This window comes from Eleginops maclovinus, chromosome 4, assembly GCF_036324505.1.
Source record: "Eleginops maclovinus isolate JMC-PN-2008 ecotype Puerto Natales chromosome 4, JC_Emac_rtc_rv5, whole genome shotgun sequence".
Lineage (NCBI taxonomy): Eukaryota > Metazoa > Chordata > Actinopteri > Perciformes > Eleginopidae > Eleginops > Eleginops maclovinus.
The window spans coordinates 20,090,681-20,103,235 of NC_086352.1; the positions used below are offsets into that span (position 1 = coordinate 20,090,681).

At 38.1% G+C, this 12,555-nt stretch overlaps 1 protein-coding gene across 1 annotated transcript in view; it reads left to right on the forward strand.

Annotated features, from left to right (window-relative positions):
- The first annotated feature begins 1,715 nt into the window (after positions 1–1,715).
- The window catches only part of LOC134863159 (ephrin type-A receptor 6-like), a 48,195-nt gene continuing 37,355 nt past the window's right edge, over positions 1,716–12,555 (forward strand). The window contains exons 1-2 of the mRNA XM_063881487.1: positions 1,716–2,259; positions 7,696–7,760. Of these exons, the coding sequence (XP_063737557.1) occupies positions 2,181–2,259; positions 7,696–7,760 (144 nt within the window). The 5' untranslated portion in view covers positions 1,716–2,180. The remainder of the gene's footprint in view (positions 2,260–7,695; positions 7,761–12,555) is intronic.

Here is a 12,555-nt window from a genome sequence, read left to right on the forward strand (position 1 = left end):
ACACTGATGGGGGGGGGGGAACAGAAATTTCATAACACTTTGATTTATTTAGCGTACTAAATATTTGGAAATATGGAAAAATGTTTAAAATAAAACTTCGCAGCTGGCACACAAACACTTGCCAGAACCCACTATGACTTTATTTCAAAAACACAAGGCAAAAAAATAAATAAATCCAAAAGGCCAACTCTTCTGCAATCTGGTGTCACTGTCCATGGTGCTGGAATGCAGGATTACCCTAGGTTCACACTGAGGTGCATGAACAGAAGAGATGAGCCCTTTTTCCTTCATTGGAAGGAACCTACTTTATTGCGCCAAAGTGGAATTGAACAATGAGAATTTTCCAATAAATTAAGTGGCATTTAGGATATATTCTATGCTTCCAAAGAAGCCCCTGGCTAAGGGAAGCATCAACAAGCAGTTTAAATAATGACTGTATTTTCAAAAAACATGGGTTAAAGGTGAACTCAGAAACACAACTCCAAACCCAATGAAAGAAACAACAATGCTCCAGTCTGTTGCCTATGCTTGCTTATGCCACAGGCTGACCCATAATAGCAACCCTGAACATGTTGGTTGGGCGTCTATACAATGATTCCTAATGAGCATAGCTTGAAAACTGTGCATCAGCAACACCATTTATTTTCTGTTCAAGCCCAAAAACAGTATGAGAGATGGTTTTTGTTGTCAGCATCAACCGAGAATCACCAGCTAACATTGATGAACTGCCTGCCCTAATTGCTGCAATCCCATTGTCAATGCAGCGAGTGATTACTTGAGCTATCACTCAAACAGACAATGAGTGACTAATGTAACCCATCACTCAAAGCAACACCTTTACCCTGTGACTCGGGAGACAAAGGGGTCATCATACTTTCTCCCTGGGGATTATTAACAGTCATCTGCACTCACAGGCCATTAGTCAGGACAGTTAGAAATGTTTGAAGGAAGTTTTAGATGTGTCTTGAGTGAGAAGGAAGCACTGCTGAAACTCATCAGCCATTCTCTTGCATACATATTGAATAAGTAAAGAATTTTCCGTAGATTCCCATTTTTGGGTGCTGAGAAAGACTGTAGCTAATGATTAACTGTTGTGTTGCATCATGTTATGATGGCAAGAGGAACCGTTAATTAAAGTACTTGAATAGGCTGCAGAGTATAGCTTTTAAATGTTCACTCACAGCAATGAAGTGATTCACAGGATCATGCAAACTAGTGTGTGTGTGTGTGTGTGTGTGTGTGTGTGTGTGTGTGTGTGTGTGTGTGTGTGTGTGTGTGTGTGTGTGTGTGTGTGTGTGTGTGTGTGTGTGTCGCTTCAACCCACCATGCCCCATATCAACTTATACTATTAGTCTACTCGCCTTCCTCTCCTGCCACCATAAATAGAAACTGGCCCAGACACATTACTATTCCAACAACATAATCCAATGCAGGTATAACCTACATCATGGCACAGATGGGATACACTAACTTTAATAATGGCTTCATATTTCCTTCCATTTCCCCGGTGTCTCCCCCTGAATCAATAACTGAGAAGCCCACGCATTCCTCTGATGGGAAGGACTGACCCGCACGTTTACATGATGCAAAGTGAGAGATTTCACACAGACCAAGTTAGATGTGCGCGCAGCGATTTGTGATTTAAAAATCGGCTCCTCAGATTGCGCCAGAGAGATGGAGAGAGAGGGAGGCAGAGAGGGGAGCTAGAGAGACAGACACGCACGGATGCAGAGACACTGTGAGGGATGCATTGGCTTAAAGTGAAGCGGGAAGTCAGGGATTTTCCCTTTTCGCTCTCGATAAAAGGGGTACAAACATTAAATGTCAAACTAAATGATTTGAACACTACTACTTTTGGACACTTTGGGATAATCTGCACCTTGCGACCTGTCCGTGTTTGAGGTGTTAGACTCTGACACTACTCCACTAATTTTTTTAGTTGTTAAACTCGCTACAGCTCAAGAGGTCGGGCTCTTTCTACGCAATGGCTGGCCGTTTATATCGTCTGGGATGGCTGAGAAATAAATAAAGATCCTATGGATCTGAGAGTGACCTTCTGAGTCTGGATACTGGGACGATTTCACTAGCCTCTTACATGAACCCCATATTTTCCTTTCGGGGATCTATTTAGGAGTCTGTGCAGCGTTTTAGTTCCGAGCGCACTTGCGATTGACTCAACGATGTTCTCCGGGGGGAAATACTGTGTGCTTTTGTTTCTGCTGAGAAGTGTCCTGTCGGACCCGGGAACCACAAACCAGGGTGAGTACAAAGAGCATATAAACCACGAACTTGAGAACAAGGGTGGGTGCAACACATTTGACGATGTTGAGTTTTTCACAGAAACACGGATCCTCTGCTCTTCCCATTACGCATACGCACGCTAACACGCAAACAAGATAACTAAACCTTGTGCTGTTCAATTTCGTTTACGTTCTGCAATCAAACAATATTGTTTAATGTCCTTCAAAAATATAAACTGTAAACAAAATAAGAATATTTTATCAATGTCATGCCGTCATCGTATTTACATGTGTAATTAATGTTTTCACAGGTGATACTAGGCTAAAGTATCAAGTATAAAGTATTGTATCCATACTAATAGAATGACTGGGGGACTTCTGTTTTACCTCAGGGGTTTAACCATTCCCTTCTAAATGTCCATGTATTAGTTGTTCAACAACCAATACTTTGACATTGGACCTCGAGTCTCTTAGTTTTTTAGTTGAGTGGAGGTTTGGTCTGAAATGTGCAAAAAACAAATCAAAGGAATAAAACAAACACACATATGGACCCTAAAAAAAATCAAGTGAATTATTTAAATATGTTGTGTGAACCAAGAGATATCGGTCTTTGTTGCAGTGTCTTACCTAACAAAAATGTGAAGCTTACACAACACCTTAACATGGCAGTATAATAATGTGTTGGCTCTGATCTGGCTCTGAATTTATATAGAATTTATATAGGTGACGCATGTATGCATGTGTCACCTAAAAACGCATGTGATATAGTCGATGTGAATCAAGAGTTCATTGATCTTAGCAGAGGCTCCCAGTACTCACAGTATTCCTCCCTAGCTATACTTTACGAAACACATCTTTGGCAGTAATACTCACGTGTTGGTTACTTTCAGTATCAATCTAACAGAATTTGTCAAAAATGTCTTGGTTCTTCTTGTAGATCTAATCTCATCCAATCATTGATACCATTTATCTTGCAAAACACATCTCTGAAACACTGGTTGTTGCAATATCTTAGTCACTTTTTCAAGGCACCTCAATCTGTTATTAACTTTGCAGAACTTTCCAAAAGAATAACACAGTGACAGCATGAAAAATAAATGCAGAAAGATCATGTGTAGGCTGTTTCCTGATAAAGTTCACCAATCCTAATAACTGATGCTGTACAATGAAGAGCACCCATCTTTAAAAGACTAAACATGTCAAAGGAAGTCATAATTAAGTACGTTTTTAACCCCTTAATCTCAAAATATTTTATTTCTGTTCTGAAAGTAACAGTATGCTACTGAAATACATTTACAGAACCAAAATGCACATATTTATACCTGGGTTCTGTGTGCTGTACAGATTGCGATTGATCATCCAAATTATGGAAGAGGCTCTGATACTTCACCATCCAAATCTGAGTGTATAGAAACTTTGGCAAAGCCAGAGATCACAGAGTGTTACAGTAAATGTCAGCCTCTGGCCTACGCTGTCAGCTGTAGTCATACTTTAGAGTTGCCTGTTTCTGTCCTCCATGCTGAGTTAGTATATTCATAGCTGATAATATTTTTTAATAATGGCAATACAGATTAATTTTACTTGTGCTATAATTATTTCAAAACAGTATATATGTATTGTGTTGGACCAGTGGTTTACACAGCATAATTTCCTGCTCTTCAAAATGACTTTTCTAGTCATAAATGTATGTTGCATATTTATGACAAACAAGGGACATAATAATTGAATATCCACTCAGTCCATAAGTCACATGGGAAATGGTTTTCATGATGTTATCTATTCTTGAGATCTTCCAATAAATTTGCAGGGGTCAGTTTAATATTCCTTCCTGAATGTTTATGTTTACGATACACATTGTCAAAGAATACAGGAGCCAAACGTCAAAGTCTTCTTCAATTCATTTTATTTCTGTGTGTGTGTGTGTGTGTGTGTGTGTGTGTGTGTGTGTGTGTGTGTGTGTGTGTGTGTGTGTGTGTGTGTGTGTATGATCGGTTTTCCCTTTAGGAAGCCATTCTGCCAGTGGTGAAGGGGTTGAAGGGGAGGGGATGCACAGGGGAAACTTTACAAAAAGGCAACGTGAGGAGTTTAGAATTGAGTGAGAGCAGGCTTTTCTATATGTTCACCAATGCAATTTATCTGAGGGAGTTTGCTAGTGAATGTGAATTGCATATGAATGTACTCAGACTGAGGGAGTGAGAGAGATGAAGTTGATGTAGTTTGAATATAAAAGGATATGTATTTGTCTTTTAGCTGTTGTGAATGCAGTCAATATAAAGAGCAGTTGGTATACATTGTGTCAAGTGAGGCCAGTTCTAGTTTTGAAAGTACATAAAAGGATTATGTACCATCAAATGTCTTAACATAAACTGTGCAAATTAGCTGTAAATAAATGAATAACTTTATTGACTAAATACTTAAACCTTTCTTTGTTATCTAGTGTGTTTTTAAAAGTAGTGGACGGAGAATTCAATAACAGATGACAAAACCATAGCCTTGAGGCAGATGATGCATTGTTTTTTCTATTTTAATACATCAACTCTGTCATGATCAGGTGGATTAGATGTCAAATATAATCATCATCTCATAAAGAAAATAATTACTTTTCCTCTCCCAATGTGTTCTGTAACCACATCGTAGTAACTGAAGAAAAAAACGAGGCCCCTTATATAATTTGTTGTCTCTCTGGCAGATCTCAGGCAAAGGCTTATCTTCTTGGATAGCCTCAGACAAATACTAACTTGGTTTAGTTGTGTGTGTTCATGAGGTTCATGTAGTCACCCACAGCTAGATAGAAGGATGTGTAATGTTGGCAAATATAATGTCAAAGAAATATATCACAATATGATCCAATAACATATAATTAGAAGAAGGTGGAAAAAAGCTAACCTTGTTCTCTCAAAAAAAAACCTGTTACTGTTGCACTCAATTCAGCTTCAGGATTCAAGATTTGTTCGCTGACAAAATGAACATGAGCACCCGCCAATGTCAATGCAAGTCTATCAGTAAGATACGCATCTTGAGAAAATGGGGCAATTTATTGCTATAGAGATTATTTGTGCCCACCTTCTGTTCTGAAATATGATATTTGGTCCTATAGAAAAGAGATTCGCAGTTTACTGTGCTTCCAGACACAATACCCAGACAGGAGTAATGTGATTTGTTGTCCTCCTGAGTGATAAAAATCTGTGTATCAAATTCAGCACCGTGGTCTTGGGTCATCTATTATTTCCTGGCTGCAGAGACAGTTGCAGGAATGTAATTATTTTATAACTACAATACTGTGTATGTATGTTAGTGCGAATGTAAGCGTGTGTGTGAGAGATGGACAGATACACAGTGAAGGGAGTTGTGGGAAAATTGTGCTGCTGTCAAACATGATATGAAACGGATCAGCCTTAATAATGAAAGCCTTAAATGTTGACTTTCTAATTAAGTCAACAATCTAAATCTCACAGTCTTTCTGTCTCTCTCCTTCTCTTTCTGTCCAACTTTTTAACAGAACCAAGTCCATCTTATTATAATTCAGCCCTTAATTACCAGCAGGGGATCAAGGCAAAATGAAGTGTCTACTGAAGCGGTTCATTTAGTCTCACCGAAGTGTATCTGCTCTGGTTATCTGACCTGCTCTCAAAACAGAAGTAACCCCATTAAATTAGTCCAGATTTTGCAAAAGTCTTCCGTAAACTGGAGTGACAGGTCATCTGAATATGTGACTCCTTTGTCTAGAGTGTCGACTGCATAAGTGGGACACACTTTATTGATAGAGATTGTAATTAACTGGCTGTGTAGAGACAAAGGAAATTGCACATTCATCCTATCAAATTGGCTGAGGGGGCTTAGATAATGCCTCTTCATGCCTGAGCCGTGACCAGAGAGCAGACAGCTTGAGAATGTTACACCTCTATGTACACACTGTGGTCACAGAGTAACAAGGTTGTTAATATGCTCATGCAAAAACACCAAACACCAATGGCAAGATTTTATTACACCATATTTACTTATTTTGAAATGCTCACTGTGTCAAATTACATATAATCCTTCTTGGCATGACAAGGCCAAGAGATGCTAAATGTTAGACCTGGACGAATTAGAGTTGTGCTGTTTCACAACTTGCATTGATTGCAAATCCACTCCAAAAGGGAAAAGGAATACGAATCGGTAGTCTTGTTGTTGAGGTTGCAATATGTCTCAAATGCTGAGTAGTTTTTTTCTCCACTTTAGTAACACTGAATTGGACATAAGGTAGACCTCATCATTAAAACATATAATAATCTGTTCATCTGTCTTTCATCTGTCTGTCCATCCACCGGTTTTTGTCACACTGGATCGTGTTCAGATGCGTTTCCTTGTTTGCTTAAGAGGATAATCACTCCAGTGCAAATTTACATTTTTAGAACAATGAGGCCAAGATCATCTTGTTCACTCGTCTGTTCACTAATCCATTTATTGTTGTACATAACAACAGTTTCCCAATTTGAAAAACATGTTCACACATCTCATTGACCAAACCACAGGAATGTAAATATTGGATGAATCTGTAAAACCCTAGATTACTTTTACTGAAAACCTTTATTTGTTTTAATTGTTCATGTCTCTCAATAACATCTATGTATATCAACTACAGAATGAGGATTTAATTATCACAAAACAATATGGTATGTTTAGAGTCAGGCAACTAATACACATGTCTAGGGAATGACTGGTTAATAAAAAGGCAAAACATCAGATCTGTGGCTTAACGCAAACTCCCCCTGCATGAAGGATGCACGTACACTTAACCAGCATTCAAAGCTCATTGGGACTGATAGTTGCAACTGGATCTAAATACTGAGAAATGTGTAGGCAAGGCTTTGCTATCAAGATACAAATTAGATCAATGGGGAACCTTTAATGAACTTCCAATAATGTATTGTTCCTACTGAAACGGTTGCCACCATTCATAAAAGATGAACTTATTTGTCCTCAAATGGCTGTTGTTATTCGTTCATTAGGTCATATTTTGTTTTGTTAAGTATAAAATAATAATGTACTTAAATAGTACATACGTATGTCTTTCTCCATTTTTGACTTAGCTTGATGTCATGCAACACAGAAAACTCCTGACCTCTGAGAAGGAGAGTACTAATCTTCCAGACTTCCAGGTGGTAGGCGGAACTGCGTTAGTGTTGGTGTTGTCCTGGACTTTCCTAAAAGCTGTTATTTCATAGCCGGTTGAAGCTGATAAGGGCTTCACAGCTCTGTCTGCTCCTCATTGACAGCTTGATAACTATTGTCTGCTCCCTTCTTATTTTGTCACCTCCATTTCTCTTTTTAAATTCACTGCCCAACATTTCTCACACTCCCTCGCCTCCCCTCTCTGCTTTCTCATGTCACACTTTGTGTCATATTGTCCTTTTTCCAACTTTCCTTCTCCATCTTACATGACTTTCTTTTCTCCAACCCATTCTCTCTCTAGTGGTTTTGTTGGACACCACGACAGTGCTAGGCGAACTGGACTGGAAGACCTATCCTGTCAATGGGGTAAGTAACATTAGGAAATAAGAATATTTACTTTTAAACAGTTTGTTGTGTCTGCTTTTCTGAGACTTGCCAATATTTGCCAGTCAAACAAAGGAGCAAAATTAATATTATACAACAAACTTGAATTATTACTTTTTGATTAACCAATATCCCTCTTATAGAAATGAATAGCTAATACCTGAACATCCAAACAGTGATTAACCTGACCTACAACCCCTTCCAAACCTGAGCTAAAGTAAAAGTTGTCAAGTTGACTGTTAAAGTCAGGGACAGACCGGAGACAGGACCCTTGGTCTCAGTTTAAACATACAGGTAGCAGGCTTCACATTTTACATGCCAACATTTTTGACAGTATTCAGACCTGTGTCATCCAGTGTCCACAAATCTGAAAATAAAATCTGCAAATACACAGTGTAACCTCTATATGCCAAGGTTAAAACCAGGATAAAAATAGTTGACAAGTGAAGTTTTTAATTTGTCCAGGTTACATTACATTATTTCAATGGTATTTTAATGCTTAACATGTGCTTCACATTGACTATACTTAAGTTAGCCAAGTCAGTCAGTATTATGTGAATTATAATATCTACATTATTAATGTCAATTGACCTCCAACACAAGGAAGCATCAAGCAAGGCAGAGCTGGGAGTGAAGAGTGATAATACCAACTAGGTGGATGCTGGGGTAGAGGTAGGGCTTTTGAAATGCTGAACAGTTTCAGCAGGAGCAGCAAGTGACAGCTTAGCTTTAGGGGGAGCAGCGTGGCAGCTGCCATGCAAAATGTGCAGAGCTTTGACGGCTTTAGGACACTACCAGGATTAGTGTGTGTTGGAAATACAGTATGTTGCAGTGAATGAAAAGATGTCCACACCATGGCTATATGCTACTTTTAGTTCACTTTTCAACTACATTTTGTCCAGTTTCAACATGTGATGTTTTTTGACCCGCAAACAATATAATAACTAACAATATCATGGTCTACAGGCCAAAGTGGAAATGCCTGGATAGACTGAAAAGACACAGATTATCATGTGTCACCATCATCCTTTATTCTTGAAATAAGGATCAAAATCCAGTAGACCGAGGTTGTTAAGATATTGGAATCAAGGTACTTGATTAATCCCAGGAGGAAATTAGGTGACAACAGTGGTTTTCAACCAATTGGTCACCATATTGCCAGCTGTAAATGTCATGGTTTCTTAAAAGAACTGTTTGAGGACCAAAAGAGGTATAATTAATAAATATTCCACAAAAAATATATACATTTGTGTTGTTGGAACTACCTTAATCATCATGAAATCTACAATTAAACTGCTCTGACTATATCTACTGCTTAGTAGCTACAAAAGTGAAATGCTACTTACACATGATTGCATTTTTTATAATGGACTTTTACTTAAGGATTTTGACTGCCTGACTTTCAGTTTTAAGGGAGTATGTTTGCATTGTTGCTTTAGTACTTTTAGTTAAGTAAAATATGTAAGATTAAGTTACAGCACACAGGGGAAAAGAACATATTTAATGTTCAGGGATTTTGATAACTGGGTTATATTATGTCTTATTTAAGCATCATACCCTGAATCTGATGAAGGACTGGATGAACTCATTACAATTGTCTACACAAAGTCCTGAAATGCCACATGTCCACTAGCTTTTTGTGATGTTTTTAGTGATAAGACCATCATGTGGACAAGAACACTTCTAAGAGCAGGTATCAGGCCCCTTAAAATTTCATGCAATAAAAAACTGTTTTGCATAATTTTTACAAAGCTTAGCATTGTGGAAAGTGGAAATGCCATACATTTCATTCTTACAAATATTTCAGCTGGGACTGAGCAACCAACGTAAACATGAATAATGTTTTGATAATGTGTAATTCAGAACAATATATGGTAGCGGGACTGTTTGTGCTTTCAGGCCATTATTGTGATAGTGATAAATCCTTTTGAGCAAAAACAATAAATAGAAACAAAATACTGAAATATTTGAAGGGCGAAATACCAATATTGCAACAGCTTCTCCCCCTCTCGTCATTAATTGGTTTAACAAAAACACGACACCACCATCAAGATTCACAGCAAATCAATAATTCATTACAACTACAGAGATTGTAATGATATTTTCATAGCGCCTCTCACGCTCTTCCCCTTAGTCTGACAATGACAAATTGTCCTGTTTTAATCAAAACCTCACAACTCTTTGTTATTAGAATAATATCTGTCTGTAAACCGTAGGTAAGTGCGTAAGAATGTGTGCAATGTATTTAAAAAAAACTAGCGACATGAAAGGTTGATAATCAAAATGTCACCTTGAAGGAACTCTACGATTTTTAGTTTTCCTCCTTATTCACAAGGAAACTTGTTGGCATGTTGTGCAAATACAGGTGACCACTGGCTTACCCACAGATAATAAAGTGTCAGTTGTCAGGGTAGCCAATACCAAAATACATTTTAAAGTGCGTAGAACTGCAGGTGGCCTTCAGTGACTCACTGATCTATCCTTCCCTATGCTAAAGAAACTCTAGCTTTGTCGTACTCTTTTTACCTGACATCTCCTGATCTTTGAACTCTGTGTATTCTGGGCCCATAAGGCTAATTTGGGCCTCAGGTCCAGGAGGCTTAAGCTCACATTAAGGTTTAAACAGGGGACACATGAATTTTAAACTTTAAATGTGCTAAGTGTATTTAGGGATGCCTTTCTGTGCTTGATTAAAGTACCTTATGTGATTTTTATAAATAGTTAACCTTATTACTTCCTGCAGTTAAATTAAAATATCATTTAGGAGCGAGATACATAAAAAGACACCAATGACAATGAAGCAAACACACATTAGAATAATGGTTAAATATTAAGTCAATCAATATGAACAATATTACAGTGTGCTCTTCCAAATGATAAAGTGTTCTGATATGAACACTTAAATAACATGATCTTAAGCTTGTTTGTGAAAAAGGTGGGAAGTTGTATCCATGATTGCTAGTAGCTTTGCCAGCATTTTGTCCTCTGCCAAACTCTTCAGTGAGACTAGCTTGGACACATTGACAGATGCAGCCATCTTTAGAAGTGCATCCGGTCTGTTGGCCTTCTTTTGGTACTACCAACATCACAGTGTGACAGGACTCTTTACATGATTCATCCCTATCAGATATTGAAGGACCTGAGGGAGTAGTCAGCTCAGATCTTTCTTATACAGGTTCTCTAGTTGTTGTTTAGTTGGATGCCTAGCACTGGTGATGTGATGCTCAATATGTCTGACCAGTCAGCCCAATAAAGTAACTGTTTGTTCTTTCTTATATGTGTTGACAATGGTTGACCAGATTTAAGTAAATTGCTTAGTTTACCTTTTTTGGCTGAAGCTGATAAGTACATGTGTTATTTTGTTTACTTGTATTTATGGATGTGCATGAATAAAGGAACCAAGACATTGCAATTTCAAGATTTCAGTTGGATACCACAGCGAAGAATAGTAGTAGTTTTATTTGTGCAGCTCTATTTAGTTCTAAAAGTCAGGGCAAGTAGAAATGTCCCTCGTGCAGACAGTAGGTGATAAACCTGTCCTTGTATTGGCTACAATTTAACACTTGTGTCTCACATATTCTGTTATATGAAAACAAGTAATTGTTAAGTGTCAGTATATCAGTAAGGTTTAATAAAATTATCACATACTGTAGTTTATACGTTGAAGCCAAATTCAAAAGCTCTCTTGAAGGGTGTAAGTATTGCTTGGCACTAACAGCAGTGAATTTGCATTAAATGATCGCATTAAAGAGCACCTCTTTGCTCCCTTTCTATTTCTCTCCCTTTTCACATAGTTTTTCTGCTGCCACATCCACTGTAGTTAGTTTAATAACATACATAAGCCATAAGTGGGCGAGGAAAAGGGAACTGGCTGAGAAGAGCAGTCATAACCCAAAAGTAGAACGCACTAGAGATGATGTGTTGAATCTAAAGTAGTAGTCAACTTTCACACCTAGCTCTATTTGAAGCAAAATTGTCAGAGAAAAAAATAGTCAAGATTGTGATGGTGGCGCTTAATTAAACACCTAACAATGTTATTGAATGTTTGCTTTAAAAACTGAAACACTAAAAAGAACTTGTCTGTTTGAAGCCATCTCACCTCCCCACTAGTGAAAGTGGAGGCTTCTGCTCAGGAGACTAAGCCTGGGCTCTATGAAGCCATCGCAGATTTGGACAATGATCTATTTTTCTAAGAAATCTTTCATAATAACTTTCCACTGACTAACTTTACTGGCTGTCTAAGATTTGTGTCATGAGCCGAGTGCAGACTCTAAAATGCAGGGAACAACAGTGCAAGAAAAACAAAAAACATCCCAACAATAACAGCTAGAAATGTTAGAAAACTGTAGAAGGTTTTCACTGTCTGGCTGTCTCTGCACGAATATAAGGCTTTGCAACAGCTTCTTTATGTCATGGGGAAGGCTAGTGTGTGTCTCTGTAAATTTAGAAAAGGGCTCAGTTGGCATCATCAGTTTTCAAATAAGGATGCAGAACAATACTTCACCTAAGAGGTAGGAGTCCTCCCTGAAGCCCAGTGCAGACAGGATGTGTAATAAACATATTGGGATTTACATGCACAGGTGGCAGCTGTTCCATCCAGCAGTGAGTAAGTAAACATGGGAGGAAACAGGCTGTACTGTGCGACAACAGCATCCAAGTCAAGCAAAGTGCATGGTTATTTTTGACTGGTTCTCATAATTTGTGTTTTCTGGTAACAGAAACACGGATACAATTTGGAAAATTCAATTACTACAATGAATGATTACGAGTAAAATTG